Source organism: Xyrauchen texanus, chromosome 1 (genome assembly GCF_025860055.1).
Source record: "Xyrauchen texanus isolate HMW12.3.18 chromosome 1, RBS_HiC_50CHRs, whole genome shotgun sequence".
Classification (NCBI taxonomy): Eukaryota; Metazoa; Chordata; class Actinopteri; order Cypriniformes; family Catostomidae; genus Xyrauchen; species Xyrauchen texanus.
This window is the reverse complement of record NC_068276.1, coordinates 26,231,425-26,257,035: the sequence shown is the minus strand read 5'-3', so window position 1 is coordinate 26,257,035 and position 25,611 is coordinate 26,231,425. Positions and strand designations below refer to the sequence as shown.

Here is a 25,611-nt window from a genome sequence, read left to right as displayed (position 1 = left end):
TTTCTCACCTTTCTTAGGATCATTGAGACCCCACGAGGTGAGATCTTGCACGGAGCCCCAGTCCGAGGGAGATTGACAGTCATGTTTAGCTTCTTCCATTTTCTAATGATTGCTCCAACAGTGGACCTTTTTTCACCAAGCTGCTTGGCGATTTCCCCGTAGCCCTTTCCAGCCTTGTGGAGGTGTACAATTTTGTCTCTAGTGTCTTTGGACAGCTCTTTGGTCTTGGACATGTTAGTAGTTGGATTCTTACTGATTGTATGGGGTGGACAGGTGTCTTTATGCAGCTAACGACCTCAAACAGGTGCATCTAATTTAGGATAATAAATGGAGTGGAGGTGGACATTTTAAAGGCAGACTAACAGGTCTTTGAGGGTCAGAATTCTAGCTGATAGACAGGTGTTGAAATACTTATTTGCAGCTGTATCATACAAATAAATAGTTAAAAAATCATACATTGTGATTTCTGGATTTTATTTTTTAGATTATGTCTCTCACAGTGGACATGCACCTACGATGACAATTTCAGACCCCTCCATGATTTCTAAGTGGGAGAACTTGCAAAATAGCAGGGTGTTCAAATACTTATTTTCCTCACTGTATATGACACTTTCACTCATTGATTAAAATAATCATGGCTAACTGTGAATACAGAGACTGCGTTCCAAATGGCATAAATCACCCTCCGAAGGGCACTTTGAAGGGAGAACATTCATGATAGTTATGCTGTAAGATTGCTTAAAACAGAATTTCCATTAAAGCCCAAACCTTTTAGCATTTTAAATCTCAGTGGATGGTCTTCAAATAGAATAGTGCATGGGGATGATAATTTTAGAATGGAATGCACCCTAAATTTTTACAATGGCATCTGAAACTGAAAACTATTGATTTTAAATGATGCTTCTTCCAAGCCGCTAGGTGTCAGTGCAAGTTCCAGATGACACAAAGACAAGTTACTGAGTGCACCTTTAACTTAATTTGTGAGTGAAAGTGTCCAATAAAAGGGTGGTTGTGAGTAGTATTCGGCTGGTCATGTGATCCTAACATGGCAGCCCTCATGAAGGAACCCTCTCCATGCATATTAAAACGGCTTTTATGAGGTTACTGATATGAGTCGTCATATCATGTGTGTGGTCTTGATTGTATACAAATGTTTCAAATTTACAGTTCATTCCATTAGGAGTAAAACTTCTTAAACAATATTCTCTCTGCAACCTTGATGTTTACTATACTTGTGAATTCAAAGTTATGTGATAACACAGTGACAAGAGGTGTTGGTGCAGTTTGTATGTTATAATATTAATTCTAGGCACGAAGAACTAGGTTTATTGCCCAAATGACTGTGGAAAATGACTTGCCGAATGTTGTTCTTTTTATTCCCAGTGGAGAAATATACAAAACATGTTAATACATTCACACACTAGTCCGTTTTGGAACAATGAACCTTGTTTGGGTTAACACTCATAAATACAGTATGTGGGTAGATTTTAAGACTGTTTTCTAGTTATTTTACATTAAAGGCCTTCTCATAGCAAACCTGTAATTTACCAGTAGGTAATCTATCATTTGCATGCATGTATGTGTGTGTTGAAAATCCAGGAGGGTTAGGTACACTTTCATTCTGCTAATCAAAATACAACTTCCCTGCCATGACCCCCTTTCCCACAATCCCATTACCCCAATCTAAATCAATCTCCTTAAAACAAAAAGGGTACGGATAGACAGATTCCTTAAAAAGGAAATCTTGTTTCCTTGAGACATAGATATACTGTGGTGTCTCAACAATTGTAAAATCCAGATGTTTGTCCTTGTCCATGGGAATCTTTCCAGGAATCCAGTTCCTGTTTCTGCTTCTCCAGCTCCTCCTTCTCCCTCTGAAACTCCTCCCTCTCCTTCTGCATTTCCTCTCTTTCCCTCTGGAGTTCATTCTTCTCCTCCTTAAGTGCTTCCTTTTCCTTCCGTAGTCTTGCATGTTCCTGCTCTTGTTCACTTTTCTGATTTTGAAGTAGCCGGCGCTCAGCATCCATTTCACGGAACTGCTGCAACAACTCCCGCTGCAGCTGAATGCTCCGCCCCTCCTCCTGCTGGACACGCCTTAACGCTTCTGTCAGCTCCCGTTCTCGCTCCAATAAACGCAACCCTTCAGACCACTTAGTACCTAATGGAAAAGGATTATATAAATTCTGTAATGAACTGAAAGCCTTTATTAAACCTTGTAATATAGGTACAGAAACAAAATAAATGATGTACCATACAAACTGAAGAACTTGTGGAAATGATGAAAACATTTGTATAGAGGTACAAATCTCAACACTAACAATGGGTTCAATCTTTTTGCTATAAGTATTTCAAGCAGTGAAGCAAAGTAAGTAATCACTTGATTACCATGCTATTGAGTTTATGCTCAAAGAAGTGCATGTTAACACAAAATGTAAAAAAAGTTTACTTAAAGAAAAGTATACCTGGATATTTGTCTAAGATGGTACTGCTGGGTGCACGGACATCACGCTTTGGTGACACAAAGAGAGACCTGGCTGGGGTACCGCTAGATAATGTGGGAGAAGTGGGGCGGTGGACTGGATCTGTAGATTTCCGTTTGCTTGGCCGCTTTTGTGGGTGAACTTCAAGCTGTGCAAACTCAGTGGGATGCCTGTGCTGTAGATGTCTGATTAGGTTACTTGTACTGCTCTGGTGCTGGATCTTCTCCGTGCACAGCAAGCACATGGCCTTCGACTCCTGGTCAAGCTTCCGATAGTGCACCCACACTGAGCTCCACTTGCGAACGCCAGTTGCAATTTGTGAGGAATCATCCTCTTGGGTGTCTTTCCCGTTGCCTCCATCAACAGGCCCCTCTCCTTCATCTTCAAGCCCCTCCACTTCAGTAGTCCCCTCTCCTGCTGCAGCACGGAGGATCCCTCTGATGGCGCCATCCATGTCACCATCTTCTCCAACAGACCCCACCTCTACCTGTTGCTCATCCATCAACACTGTAACTTGGCACAGAGAATAGGAGAAAGAAAGAAATAAGAGATTTTTTTTTTCACCCAAAAAAAATTTCAATTCTGTCTTTATTTGCTCCCCCTAATGCCACTAAAAACCCATTTTTATTTATTGAGTGAAACACAAAAGGTGAGGAGAATTTACAGAAAAAAAACTGGTTAAAATACTGTTTTGGTTCTCACCCACACCTTTCATATCGTATCTGAACACAAGGATTTAACTACTGGAGCAACATGGATTACGTTTATGCTTCCTTTATTTGGATTTTGGAGCTTCAAAATGTTGACACCTATTCATTTGCATTGTGAGGACCTACAGAGTTGAACAATTCTTCTAAAAAACCTTGATTTGTCTTCTTCAGAAGAAGTCATACACACCTGGGATGTCAAGAGAATGAGTAAATGATGAGAGAATTTTTATTTTTGGTTGAACAATCCCTTTTAAGATTTTGTCTAACAATTAGTCTGACTAGCTAAAGACACCATAGAAACAACATGGAATGTAAACAAAGGTAGACCATCTAAAGCCATCTTTACACTGCAAATGTGGTACAGAAGCTGCGTCTAAAGTGGCATTTAGGTGCATTTACACAGATCGTTTAATGCTGCTCACAGCATGCATAAATGCACTTACACAGCAATAACATCTGCATGAATAATATCATGAGGTTAATGTTTTAAATTACCCAGGAATTTCAATTCAGACATTTTCATAATCGACTGATGTGGAAATTATCAATAAATCGATTAATCGTTAATGTTAATATCGCAAAACGCACGTGGAGGACTCCAAATTATATGTGCATGTAGCCTACTGTTTAAATATAATTTAAATGAATACACTTAAGAAATCCAAGTATTGGCATTTTCCTCTTAAAATATTATTAGTTCAGAGCATTTAAATACATTTTGTATTTCACACCCATCTCCCGCCCCACTCCCCTTTTGTTATTTCTCCCGTAATTTGTATGGCCCAAACCTCGTTATATGAATAATCACATCAATATATAATTCCAAGGTTGTCCAGTTGTCAGATCTTGTATGAAACGTATCCTACACACACAATCGACACATCACACAAATTTCAACCTATTTGTGACCTCAACCTGGCAACCTACAACCCAGTTGCGCTGTTGATATCTGCGCAGGTAGTAGGCGAGGGAAGTTATGGGTCGGCCGCAATAAGCTAAAATGGGTCGCAAAACAGACCACAAAACGACTCGGTTACTAACGTAACCTCGGTTCCCTGAGAGGAGGGAACGAGTATTGAGTAAGTAGCTTACGCTATGGGAAAACTCCGTTTCTCAAGAAATATTGAAGTCTTTATGTAAAACGCATTGCAGCTGCACAGCATACAGCAATGAGCGAGGCAGCTCGGTCATTGGCTGTGCTGCGGCAACTGCTCGAACCAATGACGGGCGACTCTGAACGCAGCGACCAATGGGCGCGCCATCGCTTCACGCGCTCAGAGCCCGCCGAAATTAGCATAGCCAAGCTATATAATGGGCACCCCGTCATACGAGTTCCTTTCGACTGAAGCGAACTGACCAAGCACAAGCACGGCAGCTTACGCAATACTCGTTCCCTCCTCTCAGGGAACCGAGGTTACGTTAGTAACTGAGTTGTTCCCTATCGAGAGGTCTCTCCTATTGCGTAAGTAGCTTACGCTATGGGAACACCATGTAAAACGCCGTGCGTGCTGACTTCGCTCTATAAAGCCAGAGGCAGATGCCTGAGCCTTAAAGCAAAGTGATTATTCCACGAGCCGGCCAACGGCGAGCTACATAATGGGATAGTATAGAGCGCCCTTCCAAGGTGGTCCATGGTGGGGCGCTCATAGTACAAACACAAGCACATATCTTATGTACTGAGTTTTCTATGTGCTGATATGCATAAAAAATCCTTTAAGTCAGTCAGAGACGGACCTTGTAAGGGAGGAGATAATGCTCAGCATACATACTCCAGTCCATTCTACAGTCAGGCTGATAGAATGTTGGAATGCAATGAGGGGACCTGTAGGTTATAAAACCTGATAAATGTCGCCCACTCTCTTGACTGAAGCGAGCGCCAGCAAGAGCGCAGTTTTGCTGTTTAAGGTGCACGGTTCGGAGAGGTTCTAACGGGGCACTCGAGTGCGTCCAGGACCGTGGCCAGGTCCCAGATCGGCACCGAGGGGGGCGAGGAGGGTTCATCCTCCTAGCGCCTCTTAGGAAACGAATGATTAGATCGTTTTTCCCTAATGAATGTCATTTATCAGGATTGTGTGACGCCGCTATGGCAGCCACATAGACTTTGAGCGTGGAGGGTGTGAGGCCCGCCTCCAGCAGCTCTTGCAAAAAGGCGAGTACACTTGGTATCTCACACAATTTGGGGTTCAAGCTCTTGGTATCACACCAGTCACTGAACACTTTCCACTTTTAGCATATAAGCCTCGTAGAGGGTGCTCGCGCCTCAGTGATGGTTCTCAAAACTCCACTGGGGAGGTTCTCGGGAACCCGTTGAGGGGCCATGCATGGAGGGCCCTCCATAGAGTGCAGGGAGCTCAACCTAAGTCCACCCTGGCGATTTATATACGAAACTGCCGTCATGTTGTCCGTTCGGACCAGGACGTGTTCGTTTTTCAGGTACGGAAGCAGGGCTCTGAGAGCCAAGGCAACCGCCTTCATTTCCAGACAGTTTATATGTAGGCGCTTTTCCGGGTTTGACCAAAAGCCGGAGACAGGCCTGCCCTCGTAAAGGGCCCCCCATCCTATTTTGGAGGCATCTGTTGTGATCATTTTTCTCCGCGTGTTCACGCCCAGACTCACGCCGGTTTGATACCAGTTGATGGCTTTCCAGGGCGTCAGGGCTTTTATACAGCCATGATTCGCTCTGATCAAAAAGTGGCCCGAGCGCCACGCGTGAGTGGGGACACGGCTCTTGAGCCAGCGCTGGAGAGGATGCATGTGCAACAATCCTAGCTGGAGTACAGCTGATGCCGAGGCCATGAGACCGAGCATTCTTTGAAATCGTTTGGCCGGTAGCGTCCTCTCTGAATGATGTTGCAAGGCGTCGAATAGAGAGCGCGCACTCTGATGAGAGGCGCGCTGTCATCTGCACTGAGTCTAGCACTATTCCCAGAAGAGATATTCTGGCTGGGGATAGCACGCTCTTTGCAAAATTGATTCTCAGACCCAGGCATTCTAGATGGCTGATAATCCAAGATCTGTGCGTCGTTATCTGACCCTCTGATTGTGCTATGATTAGCCAATCGTCGAGGTAATTCAGTATTCGCACTCCCGCTGTCTCAGGGGAAAGTGCCGCGTCCATACATTTCGTGAATGTACGGGGGCCAATGATAGGCGAATGGTAGTACTGTGTACTGGTATGACTGTCCCTCGAAGCGAATCTCAGAAAAGGCCTGTGATGAGGCGCTATCGGAATGTGAAAGTAAGCGTCTTTCAAATCCACTGATAGAAACCAACCTCCAGGGCGAACTTGCACGAGGATATGTTTGGTTGTTAACATTCTGAACGAGCGAATCATAAAAGCTTTGTTCAGATGTCTGAGATCTAGGATGGGGCGGAGGCCACCGTCCTTTTTCGGGACGAGAAAATAGCGGCTGTAAAAACCTGCCTCGCTCATAGAGGGAGGAACAGTTTCTATAGCGCCCTTCTCTATCAGTTCGAGCACATCGGTGCGTAGAACGTGTGACACATCTTTCCTCACTTTCGTCTCGACCACTGCTGAAAAGCGGGGTGGTCTGCGAGCGAACTGAAGTGAGTAACCGTGTTTTATTATGTTCAAAACCCATTTTGGCATGTCAGGGATTTTTTCCCAGGCTTTTGCTCGCACAGATATGGGCTGAATGTTGGCTGGGGGCGTGTCGCAGTGACGTATGGGCCCCACCGGCAAATTGCCTTGTGCTAACACTGAGTTTACAGCTCCCAGAGGCGCAGGTGCGCGCTGAGCAGCCGTGTTGAGTGCCGAGTGCAGGGGTGCGTGTGAGCTTACAGGCACGCACGCTATCTCCGTAATGCTCGCATCGTGAGCTGGAGAAATGTTTGAAACTGTATAGACAGTGTTTACAGGTGGGGGTGCATACATTGTAATAGGCACACGCGCCACTTACATAAAGCCTCCCGCTCGCGTGTATGCATGTTTTTGGTCATGCATACAGCGTTTGTGTGTAGGGGTGCGTGCAGGACAGCAGGCACGCGCGCTACATTTATAGTATTTCCCCGCTTTTACTGGGGAAGTGTTTATAACTGTGGGAACAGTGCTTGTGTGTAGTGGTGCATACATGACAATAGGCACACGATCTACATTTATGGGGCGTCCAGCTCGAGCTGGGAAAGTATTCGGCACTGTTTGGACAGTATTGATATGTGGGAGTGCGCACTTTAGTGTGGACACGTGACCCCTTAGTGACACAGGCAGAAAATGACTCTTGTGATTTCTGTGTGTTGCCGTTAAAACGGCGTTTGATTGCAGGTGAGCGAGTTCTGTGACTGGTCCATTGACTGCTGTACAGACATTTCCAGCCGCCTGTAAGGGGACTGGGTAATGTTTTACACGTTTTGCTCGCTGCAGTGAAGCGTTCAGTGAACTCTCTTACCGTGCTGGTGCCCGTGCTCGTGTCCGCTAATGTCGACGGCGCGGGGTCGAAGGCCGAGCCCGGCCAGTCGTCGGATGCAGCGCCAATTGGAAAGGCTGTCATCCTTTTCACCGTCGTCCCCTGGCGCGCCGAACGAGATGAGACCCACCGCTCTGTTGGAGGGGTGCTGGTCCGTCTGCGTGAATTGGACTGGCGGCGGGGAGTTCTCGGGTGGTGGTGAAGCATGCGGGGACTGGCCCGGCGTGACGTCACTGAAGTCCACTCTGGCGGCCTCCGTGAGTGGCGCTTGTTCTTACGCGGCTCGAACAGAGGGGACGGCAGCACGGTGGTAGCAGGCTCGTTCGCGCCGAAGCGGCTCGTTGAGGCCCAGGGAGTCACATTCGGGGCATCCGCCTCGAGTGAAAGCAGCTTCTGCGTGGTCAGGTCCCAGGCAGCGAGTGCAGATAATGTGACGGTCCCTGTCAGGAAGAAGGCCTCTGCACGAGGCGCAGGTCGAAGGCATTTGGAACAACGCCTCGAATTTGCTCTTTTACTAAATACAAAAAGTGTCGCAAAGGCGAACACTTGCAAAGTAGCTTAGTAAAAAGGATATAGTGATGCGCGCCGGATGGCGTAGCAGAAGGCTTCGAAGGCGGCTGAAGGCGCCTGCGTCCTCTTAGCAGTCCTGCTGTAGGCTTGTCAACGGCGGCGAAAGACTCCAACAATCCGGAGGATCCAGTGAAGAGGAGGTCTTCGCTGAAGGAGATTAAATCTAAAGGAACTCGTATGACGGGTGCCCATTATATAGCCTGGCTATGCTAATTTCGGGCTCTGGCCTGCTGAGCGCCATTGATCGCGTTCAGAGTCGCCCGTCTTTGGTTCGAGCAGTTGCCGCAGCACAGCCAATGACCGAGCTGCCTCGCTCATTACTGTCTGCTGTGCAGCTGCAATGCGTTTTACATAAAGACTTCAATATTTCTCGAGAAACTGAGTTTTCCCATAGCGTAAGCTACTTACGCAATAGGAGAGACCTCTCGATAGGGAACGGCGCAGCAGAAAATTACTTTTTTAAAGGGGGGTTAGTGTACTCAACTACTCGATAATGCCTATCCCTAGACTACACCTATTCTGTTAAAAGCTGATTTTTCATAGAAAATTCAATTTAATTAAGATTTGACATGTGACGCTGTTATAATAATGAACCAGTTTACAAGCACTTAAAAAACGATTTCAGGGTTTTTGCAGAAAGCGGCATTCTGATACGGCATGTAAATGAGAACATAGGTTTCCTTACACCACTTAATGGATTAAGAGAAAGTGGATTAACACACCTAGATTTCTCTTGGAGAACGCGGCTAACCTGGCCATGTAAACACAGAAGCGCCGTTCTCACAGGTTTTTGAATTGTGTGCATGTTCGTGAACAGTAACACACATCATCGGATGGAGCCGAAAAAGAAGTAAACAAAGCAGAAAGACTAAAACATATCCGGGAGTACAGCAGGGAAAGCACATACACAATATACTATACTCATTTATAAACACCAGTGTACCAGTGACTGAGTGCACATTTAACACTACATACCATTTTGTAGTCAACTATATGGTTTTTGTTTATTTTAAGAATAAGTATAATCATGCAAAAGGTACAAAAGAGTAACAATGCAAACTATTGAGTTTTCTAACACTGATTTCAACAAACAACTTTAATCAACGCTGTGACAGACACACACAACAAACGTTACAAAGTTTAAAGCACTGAACAGTAGAACGAGCGAAATATATAGTATACATTATACAATGTACAAACGATATACACGATAAGCATGCAATGTAAATTATGTTATATCCTTATTTTATTGTAGTCAAAAAAAATATATAATTTTGAGGTCATCAAAGCTTGATGAGACGGTCAAATAATTTTTTTGTACACCTTCTCGTGTCTGTTCTGGTCGATGTTTTTCAAACTCACGCTGAATTTCTTCTTCTCCATAAATACTCAGCAGAGCCTGCACAGCAGCATCTGTCCATCTATCCATTTCAGTTTTAGCGAAGCTTACTAACCGGTCTTTTAAAAATGGCCAGTATCGAGGAAAAGTTCCTGCAGTGGAAAAACGCATGATAACTTTCATGGGTTCAGATTATCCAAATATTGTCATTTATTGTGTTTTATATTAAAACTTGGGCTGCTCTTAAATATAAACAGACATAATTCATGTTATAAATTCACAAAAACTTGCAGTATTCAACCAGACCACACTAGGTAGGGTACCTTGGTTTGATCTAAAGACCTGCTGGGACAGAAAAGACCTCAGTATAATACATTTTGTAATACTGATCTTAAAGGGATAGTTTACCCAAAAATGAAAATTCTCTCAACATTTACTCACCCTCATGCCATCCCAGATGTGTATGACTTTCTTTCTTCTGCAGAACAAAGATTTTTAGAAGAATATCTCAGCACTATTGGTCCATTCAATACAAGTGAATGGGTTACAAAAAAAGCATCATAAAAGTACTCCAGACAACTCCAAATATTCAAAGTCTTTAGGATTGTTATGATAAGTGTAGGTGAGAAACAGAACAACACCAGTCCTTTTTTATTATAAATCTCCACTTTCACATTCTTCTTTTGCCGATTTGCATAATTTATATATCGCCATCTATTGGCCTGGGCAGGGAGAATTTATAGTGAAACATTTGTTTTTGTATTTTATTTTTTTTAAACATTGACCTTTTAACTACACACATCATGTCGCCTCTGAAAATAAGGATTTAACCACTGGACATAGATCAGGGGTCCAGGACCCGCTTAGGTGCCTCTGCCCACTTCCAAAAGGGTGTGAAGAGGAATTTGCTACACTACATATACAATTATAAAAATAATAATAAAAAGGGCTAAAAATCATGATATAACATGTAAACTCTTTATTTTAATAAAAAAAAAAAAAAAAAAACTCCCTTGAACAACTATTTTTGTTTTAAAAAAAAAAGGGGGCTTCGAATGTCCTCTTGGGCAGTGGGGGGCCTTGGAGTCAAAAAGGTTGAGAACCACTGAAATAGACTACTTTTAGGCTGCCTTCATGTGCTTTTTGGAGCTTCAAAGTCAGGCCACCATTTACTTGCATTGTATAAACCTACCGAGCTGAAATATTATTTAAAAAATCTTAATTTGTGTTCTGCAGAAGAGAAAGTCATACACATCTGGGATGGCATGAGGGTGGACTGTCCCTTTAAGGTTTATATTGTAACCCTAGACTCGTGAAAACTGTGAAACATTTAAAGCTTTTTAAATTAATGTAACTGCATATTTTTGTCTCTTTATTATCTGTATTAATTATGTATACATTCAAATAAAGGGTGAAGGCTGCTTGTTTTTTTTTTTAAACGGCGCCCATACAGGTTTATGCCAGATCGCGCATCACGTGACATATTCGCCGCAAATACTTTTCACTTCAGCTTTCATAAAAACGACCAATGTACAATATAAATGACCAGAGCGTGATACTATTTCGCTAAAACGAAAGGTTTCGTTCCTGTTTGGAGGATTTCCCCTTCGTTTAACTCGATGGGCGGGGGCTGAGAGCACTGTGTTTTCCCGATCCAAATCAGCGAGACGACTCAAAAGATTCGTTCATTCGACTGAACAAGCCCAGTCGAATCGAATCGACTCGAGTAGGTGAAAATAGCCAAATAACGATTGTGTATCCCCTGAAAAACGCGTACAAGCGTTCAAACAGTGAGCGGTGTAATGTGCGATCGTTTCATAACAACATGGCGGCTTTGCGACATCGATCTACAGCCCTGACATTTTGTTATCACGATCCGATAGACTCTGTAATATGAACCGTTTCTTTCAGAGTCGACGATCCTGAATCGCACAATCACAACAGCCGCTTTTGTGAAGGGTTACAAACAAAAACTGTAATACCTCCTAGACTCAGATATAACAAGAAAAAAGCACGTGCAAAGTAGGCCAGAATACTGAAAATATACTCAGAATTATTTAACATTAAATGATGTAGCTTTTAAGTTCCCCAACAAGCCAGTCTTGCAAAAAACATATACGAGTCTGTTTCAGTAGTGTGCACGATGTTTGACACTAGAACATGATTTAACCCTTCATACCTTCCACACAGCCGCTGTCGTTTCGCTTGGATGCTGCATCTGTCGCGGGTTTCCTTTTGTCCAAGGATGAAAAATCAGACGGGTGTTTTGTTCGTAAATGGCGAAGCATGTTCGTCGTGTGACCAAAATACAAAACCGTCTTCATACAGAGAAGACATAATACTCTCCTGTCATCCTCAGCTTGGAAGAACGACCAGACTATACTTCGCTTTCGTGCCGCCATTTTCGAACTACAAGGCTTTGAATGTTGAATGACTGATGGCACTATTTGACCGCCCCCTTTAGGATAGGCGCTGACTGTACCGTTTGCCGACCAGCAGGGTTTTTTTTTTTAAATATGCATTTTATTTATTTTTTGCACATAGTATATTAGTCAAAACCATATTACAAAAATAAAATTAGGTAAATTATTAAATATAATGAAAACTACACCAACCTGTATCTCATGCTTAAACAGTGCACAGAGGAATTCTACAATAAAAATATAATTCAAGAAACTTTGTGCAACTTAAGAGCATATTTAGTATTGACATAAAATATAAAAACATCAGGGGCTCAAATTCAAAGCACAGAAAGTGTATTTCACAGCTAGGCTTTCTGTTACAGTAAATTAGTAACAAAAACAACCCTCAAACTATAATTTCTGTCCAGTGATGCATCTCCAGTGTAAGCATTGGCGCAAGTACAGGTGAACTTGAACTTGGTTATCAAGTTCCTTGCAAAAATGTCAGTTAGAAAGGCCTATGAAATTAATGCATTATGTTTCAGGCTCTTTCTGTTTAAAATGTGAGTACTGATATGTTATGGTAAAGGCAGCTGAATGATGTTAGCAGCTCTTGGTCTTTTAAGGGATAAAGAATAGTTTATGTTGAATGTAACCATGTGTGGTGTTAGTTTAGCAGGGCTCTGTGGTTGTGGTTTGAGTCTATGTCCTGAATCTTGACCTCCACTGACTCCCACTCCCCAGTGCGATTTGATCGTTTGATGGCATCCACAACAGTCTGTACATAGAGCCCATCCTCAAAGGTGGCTGCCATGGAAACAGGATGCCGTGCCCAAGAGCGCCTGTCCTCTTGTGCCTGAAAGGAAAGTCGGAGCTGAGTCACCATGGCATTCAGCCCACTGACAGATGGCCCTACTCCTCCTCCAGTCCCACCATCTTCATTCAGTAGAAGCTCTTCTACTTGCATGTTGGTCCGTTGGCCATAAAGCTCTGTTCCGCGAGCAATGAGTCTCCCTGATGACCCCACAAGCATGACCTCATGCAGATCTGTGCCAGGCAGATTAAAGTTTAATGTCACGCTGCAGACTGCACCTCCACTCATCAGCAGCTGAAAGCAAGCGTAGTCATCTGCAGTTACAGAACGAATTCCTGGGCCACCTTGATGTACAAACGTCCGAAGCATTCCATGCACTCGCATAGCCCGATGCCCAGTGAGGTGGCTCAGGAGGTCAATTATACAAGAGCCAATTTTGTGCAGGCCACCTCCCCCCATAAGCTCCTCCCATGCCCAACCATATGATTGGCTGAGAAGTGAGCCTCCATATACACGTGCTTCACACACCTTGCCAAAGGAAAAAAAGAAGTGAATGAGTTTATTATCGTGGCTAGTCTGAGATAAGGCATACAATAACTTTTCTCTCTCATCAATAATTACAGGTACTGGTAGTTTTTTTATTTTATTATTTTGATGCAATAACTGTTGCTCAAACTTTTTTTTTAATTTGCTAGCTATGAAACAAATTAATATCAGTGATTAATTTTGGGGGAAATTCATAATGAAATTACCTGTAAAGTCCCACAATAACCCTCCCCCAGCAGGCGTTTCATATGGACAAAGGCGGGCAAGAAACGCAGAGAATTTCCCATGATACTCATAAGCTGTGGGTAATATCTTGCCGCTGTCACCATCTTACAGGCATCTGTCAGCGTAGCAGCCTGATCACTGATCACATTTTTACCTATACCTACAAAGAAAGAAAGAAATCAGTATACAGTGGAAATATAAAAAAATAGGAATGTCATATAATTTTAATTATCATAAATTATTGAACAGCACGTTATTTTCTAGATATATTTTTGAGGCATTAATATATTACCATTAGACGACATTTAAATTTGATGCCTATTTTGTGTGCTTTCTAATTCACTGTCAGTTAGCCTTCCGTTTCATGTAGACTGGCGTAATAGTTTTGTGAGACCACATGGGGGTGATATAACATTTACTTTACTTAAATGCGCACTCAGTAACTTTTTGTTTGTGTCATCTTGGACTTACAATGACAACTAGTGGTGTGGATGCAGCATCATTCAATATGATTTTATACATACGTTTCAAAATTACAATTAATTTCTTTAGGAATATAAATTTTAATTGGGAAAAAATGATTTTAATACTGAATGATGCATCGATGCGGTGCAAGTGGCAGTCCAAAGTAGTGAATAAGTCACCATACAAACAAAATTTGCGAAGGTTTTTGTACTTCAAGAATGAACAAAGTGATATTGAGGAGTTTGTTAGGTTAGTGTTTGAAACTGGTGTAACTGCGCAAATTGAACGATTAGAAATAGTGACGTTTATAAAGCAATTTTTCTGTATGTAGCCTTAAATTGGTTTCATTCAACCTTTCAAACCACAAAAAGACTTACAAGTACTCAAAACTAAAAATACATGAAAGATGCACTGGTGTGTTCAAGTCTAGTCAGAATGATCGCATTTGTGAGTTGAGCATGCATGAACACTACTAAATAGTCGTAATTACAAGCCCCGACTTTCCGAGTTGGGGGGGGTCGATTTAAGAATAATAGCGGAAGCAAATTTCTATTGGTAATAATTCCATTTTGCTTGCAGATTTTGAATGTGCAGTTCAGTCTGTATGCTGTACTGTTAATGAAGAATAACAATAAAGCTTGCCAGAAACTAATTTTAGCTGGTTTATGAAGCGACAGGCTTGTGCAATAAAACTAAATTTCCCATCATTATATGTAGCCACACAAGAATGATAAACTTGACAGATAAAGCATTAATTACACACCTAATGTGCAGCTTTCATTGTTGCATTGATGATAAAAAAAAGCTTCCAGTCTTTGGCAGTATGAGAAAAAAAAACTTAAATTGCAAAACGTGTCTGTTGTTTCCGACTAAAATCACTTGAACGCACATCACATCATATTCACGATCTCCGACCTCTTAATTATGAACTTCCCAGAAAGACTTGAACGCACCAATATACACAATGTACCATCTAGTGATGGCCAAAGTAAATAATCTATGTCCATTGATAATGATTTGGGTCAAATTTAATGAGAAACCATGCAAGTTTTGCAATGTGGTGCCACCGACAGATGCCAAGCGGTGATGCCAGTGTGTGCACCTTCATAGAATATCATAGCTTTTAATTTTAGGACGTGAACGTGAAAATGCCCTTATCCCTAGAAAAATTCAGCTTGAAGCAACTGCTTTATAATCACAATCTTACACTTTTGGGGCTTTACTGTGGTCTGAGATTGCACTGGGAAACATTTGATCAGCATGCTGGAAAGCATTCACATGCTGGAAAGCACTCACTTTAGCTAGTGCCAAAAAGTAATGTAAACAGCAGACCAGTAAACACTCTGGTCGAATCCAGGAAGGAACCCAGCCCATTCCCCTGAGTTGACATGGACAATTAAGATCAGAAGAGGAAGGGAAAGATTTAATGTATTCATTGAAGAATGGATAAGTCTCACCTAGAGCTTTTACCGCAATCTGACGTGTATGTGGTGGAGGTGTCAATATGCAAACAAGATGGACCTCTGGATGTAGCAGTACATCATCAGTCTGGCTGGTAAAGAAGGGAATGTCCAACTCACTGGCCAGTGACTCTGCCTCTTCTTGCATATGACCCCAAACAGCCGGAACAGGGAAGCCCTCTTTTTGGAGTAATGGCACCAGGATGCGCACTGTCTGCCCTGTTCCAAATACACCCACGCCAGGCAACATTATGCTAATACACATGAGCGATGAAGACACTTACTCGCGAACCGGTTTCTGTCTCCCTCACCCAAAATTCTCATTCCACACTCCAAATTTAAGTTTTGTGTGAAACGAACAGATGCCCAACCTGTGAAAAGAGAGAAAAATAAAAGTTCATAATGAAAGTTACACTGGGATACAAATAATGATATAATGATATAATAATAATAATAATAATAATAATAATAAAATAATGCTGTTGTATTTCAAGTTATCAGTTTTTTCTCAATCAGTTAATTTAAGAAAGATGAAAGCTGGCTTTGCTAGCGGTGATGTGGTTGGAGAGTGCATGATAGAAAACACTTTTTTTTTTTGCACTTTAGGATGAGTTTGAGTGGAGAAATTGTGTCCGACACGTTACTTGTTCCCCATTTGTTGATCTCACATGTATTATGTTTTGTTCATTTTTCCAGTGTATAAAATCTATTGAGCTCCCAGATTTATTGTGAGAGGAAAAATAGATCTGTTCCCATTAACACATGTGATGCTGAATGATTCTGAAGATTGTAATTTTTTGTTATATATTGTTAGTCTGAGATTGGCTGTGAGAGATACAGAGGAGTTTTCGAGTGGAGAGATTGTGTCTGACACATTGTTTGTTTACAAAAAAACAAAAATCGATCCACCAGCTCAAAAGAGGATGAAGTTGATCTACAATTGACTGGCGCCATCATTTATAACAGACCAAAAAATATTATTTTTATTCATTCGTATGTAAACGCACACTCCAATAATAATAGTGTTCATATTATTGGATTATTATTATTAATAAAATTAACACTGATTATTAATGATGCAAATAATTGTCAAAAACTTGAACAAAGAGTGCCTGAATGTATGTCTGTCTAGCATTGAAAAATAAAATGGAGCCAAGCTATCTAAAACTGTTTGTACAGTGTAGCAAGCATACCAACACTAAGCACAATGTTAAAATGAACCTCAGGGCCACATCATCCTATCATGATCAATAAACAATACAGACAAGGAGCTGTTTCACCCCACTGTTTTCAGTGACTCGAGTGACAGCTGTCAGGTTCAAACCTGTGCTTTGCAGGCCTACCAGCTGGCATGCAAATTCATTTCAATCCCAAAGGCTGTGCACCTGCCGACAAAGGCAAATGAGAAGCAAGACTGTATTTCCTCTCTTAACTAAATGCGAGGTAGTTCCTGATAGTTCGTGATGATTTAAATGAGTAAATAGACTACATCAATAAAGTGAAGTAGCCCACAGGTTTTTAAAACGCCCTTCACTAAGGTTTGAGCGAGAAGGTAAACGGCCACATTGAGCATCCCAAATATACTGATATGTAAACCAGTTAACCAATCATGCCATTTTCAACTAAGAAATGTAAACGAAATTTTGTTTGACACATCTAAGCGACTCCCTCGAAAAAAACCATCACAGCCTTCATAAAGGTGTTATGATTTGTTTTATATCCAAGAACACGTGAGGTCACAATTAAGCTCGACACTTTAAAAGAAAACACCGATTCCCCAATCCTAACGTTGCAGGTCGCAGCGCTAAGCATAGCCTGTGGTCCAGCGATACATAAAAATAAAACAAATAATTTCTTGCTTATATGTTTGTGCTCGTGTCGGTGTAGTTAGCTCCATGGACGATACTTACTGTAACAAGGCGTTGTGATGCGATGGCGCCGGTGCTGTTGAGGTTGATGATGGCCACCTCCCTCCCACTCTTCTCTGATCAACCCTGGACAATGCTCTGAGCTCTCATACCATCTAAACAGCAAGCGGAACAGGGGGGAAAACAGGACAAACCCGTCACACCTCCCACCCTCACGACGTTTTGAGCATTCTTCGTCTGCCTTGAAATCAAAGTAAGTTGTTTCGTGTGTGATTCATCCGTGACTCTGCTGCTGTGCTGCTTACTACTCATTGCTGTGAGGGTTGATCACTAAAGGCAAACACTCGCAGTAATGTGTGCATGCGGGACTCGTACTGTTGTGTTTTTCTGCCGCGCCCATACCAGAGAGAGGACAGTGATATTGGGCGAATTCCAAACGGAAGTGAGCATCCCTATGCCCTGCTCCCTCCGAAGGGCTGAGCCCTTTAGTGGAAACTCTGGAGGGAGCAGGGTCTCATGTGTGGTCGTTTTGAACACTTGATGAAGGGAGTAATGAAAGACATACGTCACTTCCACTTTATCTTCGCCTGAAACGTTACCATGACGACGCAGCGCAGCTGTTATGACGACAGGAATACATTTTTGTCGCTATTAATTTGTTGTTTCAAATAAATATACTTTTTGAAATAGTTTTTTTTTTTTTTCAAACATTGCCTTTTGTGTCTTATTAAAATTGCGTACTGGTGTTTTAATAATACGTCTGTATATAAAAAACATGAATGCACATTTCCCGCCGAAAGTTATTTGGTGCATAAGAGGTCTTAATAATAAATAAATAATAATAAACCACAGGGTTTAGACTAGCCTACAAAATAAATAAATAAATAAATGGGCCCTGTTTTTGGAGTATCTCTCCTTTCTTCTTTATCTATCTGCTTATGGCTGTCTACTATCTATTGTATGAGGACGAATGTAAACTGTGGAGGACAAATATCTGTTATAAAAGGGCTATAGTGCTTGCCCGAGTTTTGAACATGTAATATGTTCTGATCGACAACCTTGCTTTAAAATATATCCTGAGGACACGCCACTCAGGGTCACGTGTTCATAAAAGTCGCTTCCTCGAAGTGATCATCACTTCTACACTTCGCCAACGGGCTTGTGGAAGACTTGAGTTGCTCACTTTCGTTTGGAACACCTCTTCTTCGTTCGTGTGATGTCCCCTTCCCGCAGTGACTTCAGGGGCGCAAAAAGGCAGTTTGGATTCGCCCATTGGCTTTGTAATTAATTTTTTATTATTATTATATAAGGATTTCATAAAACATTCAGATGCCCGTTTCATCTGCCCAATAATGCACTTTTTAAAATGACCTTTCTCATACATTGATATAAAAATATATAATACTCTTTAGGACATTGCTAACAATAAATGCAAAAGCAACATTTAAAAATGATTCAAATACCTCTTTATCTGGACTAAATTACACCAATTCTCTTTTCCCATGTCTATCTGTCAGTGGATCACCAGCTTTCTGACAGACAGGCAGCAGCTAGTGAGATCCGAGATGACGATGAGTCTGTATGAAGGGAGATTGAACAGCTGGCTGTCTGGTGCAGTCAAAACAACCTGGAACTGAACACGCTTCAAAACGGTGGAGATGATAGTGGACAGGAGGAACACACCAAAACTGACCCCCTCACCATTCTGAACAGCACTGTGTCAGCAGTGGAGTCATTCAGGTTCCTGGTCTCTACCATCTCACAGGACCTGAAGTGGGAGACCCAAATTGACTCAAAAGGCCCAGCAGAAGTTGTACTTCCTTCACCAGTTGAGGAAGTTCAACCTGCCACAGGCGCTGCTGATTCAGTTAAACTCAGCAGTCGTTGAGTCTGTCCTCTGCACTTCAGTAACTCTCTGGTTTGGTTCAGCTATGACATCGGACATCAGAAGACTACAAAGGACAGTTCGGACAGCTGAGAGTATTATTGGTTGCCTCCTGCCCTCCCTTCAAGAACTGTACACTTCCAGAGTGAGGAAAAAGGCTGGAAAAATCACTCTGGACCCCACTCACCCAGCCCAATACCTTTTTGAACTGTTGCTTTCTGGCCGCCGCTTCAGAGCTCTGAGCACCAGAACGGTCAGGCACAAAAACAGTTTTTTTCCTCAGACTATCCATCTCATGAACAGTTAAAACTGCCCCATTGAGCAATAATTATGTGCAATAAACAGCTTAGTCTATATATTTATCCAACATACCACAACTTTTCTGACATTACATTCTCTTGCATCTGTATATAATAGATTTGTATATATATGTATATATATTGTCCTATTGTGTATTTCCATAAATATATTCTATTCTATTCACTTTTATTTTTATTCTACACTTACCTAAATGATTATTAGGAACACCATACTAATACAGTGTTTGACCCCCTTTCGCCTTCAGAACTGCCTTAATTCTACGTGGCATTGATTCAACAAGGTGCTGAAAGCATTCTTTAGAAATGTTGGCCCATATTGATAGGATAGCATCTTGCAGTTGATGGAGATTTGTGGGATGCACATCCAGGGCACGAAGCTCCCGTTCCACCACATCCCAAAGATGCTCTATTGGGTTGAGATCTGGTGACTGTGGGGGCCATTTTAGTACAGTGAACTCATTGTCATGTTCAAGAAACCAATTTGAAATGATTCGAGCTTTGTGACATGGTGCATTATCCTGCTGGAAGTAGCCATCAGAGGATGGGTACATGGTGGCCATGAAGGGATGGACGTGGTCAGAAACAATGCTCAGGTTGGCCGTGGCATTTAAACGATGCCCAATTGGCACTAAGGGTCCTAAAGTGTGCCAAGAAAACATCCCCCACACCATTACACCACCACCACCAGCCTGCACAGTGGTAACAAGGCATGATGGATCCATGTTCTCATTCTGTTTACGCCAAATTCTGACTCTACCATCTGAATGTCTCAACAGAAATCGAGACTCATCAGACCAGGCAACATTTTTCCAGTCTTCAACTGTCCAATTTTGGTGAGCTCTTGCAAATTCTAGCCTCTTTTTCCTATTTGTAGTGGAGATGAGTGGTACCCGGTGGGGTCTTCTGCTGTTGTAGCCCATCCGCCTCAAGGTTGTGCATGTTGTGGCTTCACAAATGCTTTGCTGCATACCTCGGTTGTAACGAGTGGTTATTTCAGGCAAAGTTGCTCTTCAATCAGCTTGAATCAGTCGGCCCATTCTCCTCTGACCTCTAGCATCAACAAGGCATTTTCACCCACAGGACTGCCGCATACTGGATGTTTTTCCCTTTTCACACCATTCTTTGTAAACCCTAGAAATGGTTGTGCGTGAAAATCGCAGTAACTGAGCAGATTGTGAAATACTCAGACCGGCCCGTCTGGCACCAACAACCATGCCATGCTCAAAATTGCTTAAATCACCTTTCTTTCCCATTCTGACATTCAGTTTGGAGTTCAGGAGATTGTCTTGACCAGGACCACACCCCTAAATGCATTGAAGCAACTGCCATGTGATTGGTTGATTAGATAATTGCATTAATGAGAAATTGAACAGGTGTTCCTAATAATCCTTTAGGTAAGTGTATATTTGTATTATTGTCTCTGTCCTCACCAAGACAAATTCCATGTATGTGTAAGTATACTTGGCAATAAAGATGATTATGATTCTTCATCTTTGATACAAACTTCAAAGGCATATTTATGTAGTGCTTGGAATTATCATGAAGATAAGCCCCCTATATTGACCTTTGAGCAGACAAATGCTTCTTTTTATATAATGTAAGCATATGCTACAAAATATATGAGTGATTAGATGCATAATTCTAGATAACATTAAACGTCTAATAATTAAATACATGTATCATGGCAAAATACAATGTATGTATCAATTTACAGTAACTGTAAATCTTATTTTGAGATGATACCATGTAATGCATTAAAGTTAAGCTTCCTTGACAGAGATTCAGTTTATTTGGAATTAAATGAATACTTTCTCAGATCAAAATAACACTAGGCAGTCTCATTGTTAAAGTATTTTTTTTTAATTTTGTAATGGTCACACTATCTGTATCAACCTCAGATGCTGGAAAATATAACTGCTGAATGCCTTAAAGGTGCACTCAGCCCCCGCCCCATTTAAAAAGTCGTACTTTTACAACTACTTTTAAAAGGTTTACCATCCTGCTATTGGACACTTTCACTCATGGAATAAATTAATCATGGCCTACTGTAAATGTCTGTGACTAAAAACTATTGTGTTTAATAAATGCTGCATCAACGCCCCTAGGTGTCATTGTAAGTCCAAGATGACATGTAAAAAAAAAACCTTTCAAAGGCGCCTTTAAATGATATTGTAAACATTATTAGCTTACATGTCTGATGTATGAGTGGGGCTGAGTTTGAAATTGCAATACACAATACTACTCTTACTATTATTGCCACAGAAAGATATGTAGTAAGCAATTCTGAACTCAGCCTGTGTCTGCATTAGTTAATATGCATTAAATAACTAAATAAATAGATAGGTAAATAAATAAATAACTTGGCTTAATACATCTGTGTAACTATTGCTTTGTTCATTAGAGATTATTAATTGTTTTAATTTAAAAAAAAAAAAAATAGTTTCTTGTGCCTCAAAACTTAACAGAGAAATTTAAAGACATGTGAAGTAAATATAAACCTTGAAGTGGTAACATGACAAAAAACAAGAAAAGAAAAAAGAAAATACATTTTTGACCTCAGGTGTTAATGCATTATTATAGGCCATTATCCAACTATGTATTTGTTTGAAGGAATGTCGCAGGTTTAATGCAAGTTTCGACTCATTCCTCGTTTATTTGACAAAAAGATAAATTCGCAGTTACAGTAATGCACTTACAACTGAAGTGAGGTGGTCAGTCCATAAACATTAAAATTAGGGCTGTCGAGTTAACGCGTTAATAACGCGCGATTAATTATACAAAAAATAACGCGTTAAAATTATTAACGCATTTAATCACATGCTTGTAGTACCACCTGTATACTCCAGAGGGCAGTAAGTGAAATTTCAGCTGTGTGAGCAACACACTGTTTATACAGAGTTTTAACACAGATATGCGTTACTAATGGTTCAAAAGCGAACTAAGGGATCTCAATATGTGTTTAAAGATTGAGTATTAAACTATATTTAACTTGACACAGTGACCTAAACATTTTATTTTTATAACGCAACACACCCGAGACGCGACACAAGCATGTCTGACGCAGGTCGCATGGTAGAATCAGAGCCATATAGAGAGAGAGTTGCGACAACTCCATTGACTCCATTAGTTCCCGGAAGTAGCAGCAAACACATGCCGTGCCGTACAGATGCAGCAGAACAAACCGTTTGCGACGCACTTTTAAAAGGTGAGACGTTTAAAGAATAATATTATCTTATTCTGTATATTATCATCCATCCATCCATCTTCAACCGCTTATCCAAAGTCGGGTCGCGGGGGCAGCTGCTCCAGCAGGCGGCCCCAAACTTCCCTATCCCGAGCCACATTAACCAACTCTGACTGGGGGACCCCGAGGCGTTCCCAGGCCAGTGTGGAGATGTAATCTCTCCACCTAGTCCTGGGTCTTCCCCGAGGCCTCCTCCCAGCTGGACGTGCCTGAAACACCTCCCTAGGGAGGCGGCCAGGGGGCATCCTTACCAGATGCCCAAACCACCTCAACTGACTCCTTTCAACACAAAGAAGCAGCGGCTCTACTCCGAGCTCCTCACGGATGACTGAGCTCCTCACCCTATCTCTAAGGGAGAAGCCCGCCACCCTTCTGAGGAAGCCCATTTCGGCCGCTTGTACTCGCGACCTAGTTCTTTCGGTCATGACCCAACCTTCATGACCATAGGTGAGGGTAGGAACAAAAAATGACCGGTAGATCGAGAGCTTTGCCTTTCGGCTCAGCTCTCTTTTCGTGACAACGGTGCGATAGAGCGAGTGCAATACCGCCCCCGCTGCCCCGATTCTCCGGCCAACCTCCCGCTCCATTGTCTCCTCACTCGAGAACAAGACCCCGAGGTACTTGAACTCCTTCACTTGGGGCAAAACTTCATTCCCTACCTGGAGTACGCACTCCATCGGTTTCCTGCTGTTCGTTCGTTACTAACGTTATATACGTTACTATATATTATCAGTACATCTAAATAAAAATAACTTGTAAATTAAAACCTTATAGTTGAGTATTACTCATTAAATTAGGAGATAAGGGATGTTATCGGATAACAGATTAGGCAAGGATTGGAGCTGGATAAAGTTAGTAACGAACACCCTATTAATTGTAAAATCTGTTCTCTTGATTCAGTTTCATCCATCGTTTTTAAAAAAAAGTAATATCGTAATATATTATTACAATTTAAAATAACTGTTTTCTATTTTAATGTATTTTAAAATGTAATTTACTCCTGTGATGCCAAGCTGAATTTTCAGCCTCATTACTTTTGAATGGCAGTTTATATACGCGTATGCTTAAGTTGTTTTAAAGCTGAATATATTGTGTATATGAATAAGTATTGTAAGAATTATACATTAGATATATAATATTTATAATACATAAATCATTATATTACTATATATATAGAATTGTAAGAATTGTAAACAATAAGCTTAATTTCACTAAATTTTACATTTACGTAACTGCTACTAATAGTTAATAGTTCATTGACCCATTGTGCGGTGCGAGCTGGAAATCACCTGTCACCAGCCTGTCTCTGTACTATCTGAAAAGTCATAAATATGACATTAGTTACCATGAGATTAGTGAAAACAATGAACATGAGGTAACATAAAAGGCAACAGAAACCCTAGCCTGAAATAAGTTGAGGCAAATAACGGTAGCTGAACACTAATCCTCAAATATTAGCTGATTTGATCTTTAAAAAACAACATCGCTGTAACAACATACTCATGCTACATACATATGTCGGTGTGTTACATAAATATATAAAATAAATGCATTTATTGACTACTAATTACCAGAAATCGCAGTTCTGTCACTCTACTCTAACAGTTTGAAATGCCCGCCAAAGCACTTCCTGGAACTATCTGAAGTCTACGTGAATCACGTGACGATCAACATTTAGAACTTCCGTTGTCGCAACTCTCTCTCTATGGCTCTGGGTAGAATGACCCAGTCCCGAAATTGGAAGCTTTGTCCTGCATCCCGCAAGTCATAAGCAGTGTCCTGCATTTCAATTGTGTCTGTATAATTTTTTTATCTTTATTATTATTTCGGCATCATTTTATTTCATCGTCCTTTAATTACAAAATCACTATAAAAAAAAAGTTCATAAGAAAACACTGAACATGCGCAGCGCCGCCTTTTTTTCTTGCCAGAGCAGGAAAACACTGGGAAAAAACCCGCAACAGAAAAATGGGTCTATCCGGAGCTCCCGAGAAGAAAAAGTGTCTTTGTTCGTATAAAAAAGAACTGGAGAAAATACATACAGTCAGGTCCATAAATATTGGGACATCGGCACAGTCCTAATCTTTTTGGCTCTATACACTACCAATGGATTTGAAATGAAACTAACAAGATGTGCTTTAACTGCAGACTTTCAGCTTTAATTTGAGGGTATTTACATCCAAATCAGGTGAACGGTGTAGGAATTACAACAGTTTGTATATGTGCCTCCCACTTTTTAAGGGACCAAAAGTAATGGGACAGATTAACAATCATAAATCAAACTATCACTTTTTAATACTTGATAAACTCTGCCTCCCCTGAGAATTTGAGAAATAATCTGTCCATCAGATCACAGGCGGCGGCAGCCGATTTAGTCTTAAAATCATCGTCTAGCTGGCTTTCACCCACAGTAGGCTAAACCTCAAGAGTTGTAGCCTCTAACCTCGTTGTTTAAATTGACGTATCTTGGTAGCTCCGAGTTAACGCAGTTGTCTGTCACGCCGGAGACCGCGAATTGAGCCCCGTTCGGAGTGAACTTTTCTTGTTTATCATGTGTTTGTTGTTTTCGCTAAGGATAACCAATAAGCATTAACATAAAATGTATGTGTGACTTGTTTTGTGATATTAGTTTGTAGGAAATATACACTTTGATATGATTAAATGCTTTTGTAGAGAGTAGCAAAGATGAGCAACAGACTGAGGAGCAGCAGCAGCAGCTGTGCCAGAATCAGGCATGGAAACTGGTAACAATTAATAAGTCACTTTACTTTAGAGAAAGTTAAAAGTGAAACATTGTTTATCCCAATGATCCTAATGAAAGGATTTTGACAGATGAATTATTCTCATAGAGATGATGAG

The 25,611-nt window shown here is 41.3% G+C and overlaps 2 protein-coding genes across 3 annotated transcripts; both read right to left on the bottom strand.

Annotated features, from left to right (window-relative positions):
* Positions 1-1,360: 1,360 nt before the first annotated feature.
* Positions 1,361-11,970, bottom strand: LOC127650368 (golgin subfamily A member 6-like protein 7). Of its 2 annotated transcripts, none has more exons than XM_052135740.1 (3): positions 11,703-11,970; positions 2,463-2,987; positions 1,361-2,158 (listed from the first exon to the last, which is right to left on the bottom strand). In XM_052135740.1, exons 1-3 carry the CDS (start codon positions 11,923-11,925, stop codon positions 1,779-1,781), a joined length of 1,128 nt encoding a protein of 375 aa, XP_051991700.1. In that variant the 5' UTR covers positions 11,926-11,970; the 3' UTR covers positions 1,361-1,778. The 2 variants fall into 2 exon arrangements, with proteins under 2 accessions (XP_051991700.1, XP_051991708.1); XM_052135748.1 differs by lacking the exon at positions 11,703-11,970 and adding an exon at positions 3,189-3,894 and having other exon boundaries at positions 2,463-2,993.
* Positions 11,971-12,052: 82 nt separating this feature from the next.
* LOC127650381 (glucose-fructose oxidoreductase domain-containing protein 2-like) lies at positions 12,053-17,785 on the bottom strand. Its single transcript, XM_052135761.1, has 4 exons — positions 17,346-17,785; positions 15,433-15,806; positions 13,492-13,670; positions 12,053-13,267 (listed from the first exon to the last, which is right to left on the bottom strand). The coding sequence occupies exons 2-4, from the start codon at positions 15,698-15,700 to the stop codon at positions 12,593-12,595; spliced, it is 1,122 nt and encodes a 373-aa protein (XP_051991721.1). The 5' UTR covers positions 15,701-15,806; positions 17,346-17,785; the 3' UTR covers positions 12,053-12,592.
* Positions 17,786-25,611: the final 7,826 nt, after the last annotated feature.

What these genes read in the sequence shown, in the direction of transcription:
- LOC127650368 (XM_052135740.1), bottom strand. Translation starts at nt 11,925, where the DNA reads ATGGCGGCACGAAAGCGAAGTATAGTCTGGTCGTTCTTCCAAGCTGAG. An exon ending in CGACAGCGGCTGTGTGGAAG is followed by an intron (nt 2,988 to 11,702) that starts GTATGAAGGGTT and finishes GCCAAGTTACAG; the next exon opens with TGTTGATGGATGAGCAACAG. An exon ending in CATCTTAGACAAATATCCAG is followed by an intron (nt 2,159 to 2,462) that starts GTATACTTTTCT and finishes CTTTTCCATTAG; the next exon opens with GTACTAAGTGGTCTGAAGGG.
- LOC127650381 (XM_052135761.1), bottom strand. Translation starts at nt 15,700, where the DNA reads ATGTGTATTAGCATAATGTTGCCTGGCGTGGGTGTATTTGGAACAGGG. An exon ending in GATTGCGGTAAAAGCTCTAG is followed by an intron (nt 13,671 to 15,432) that starts GTGAGACTTATC and finishes CTTTCTTTGTAG; the next exon opens with GTATAGGTAAAAATGTGATC. An exon ending in GTTATTGTGGGACTTTACAG is followed by an intron (nt 13,268 to 13,491) that starts GTAATTTCATTA and finishes TCCTTTGGCAAG; the next exon opens with GTGTGTGAAGCACGTGTATA.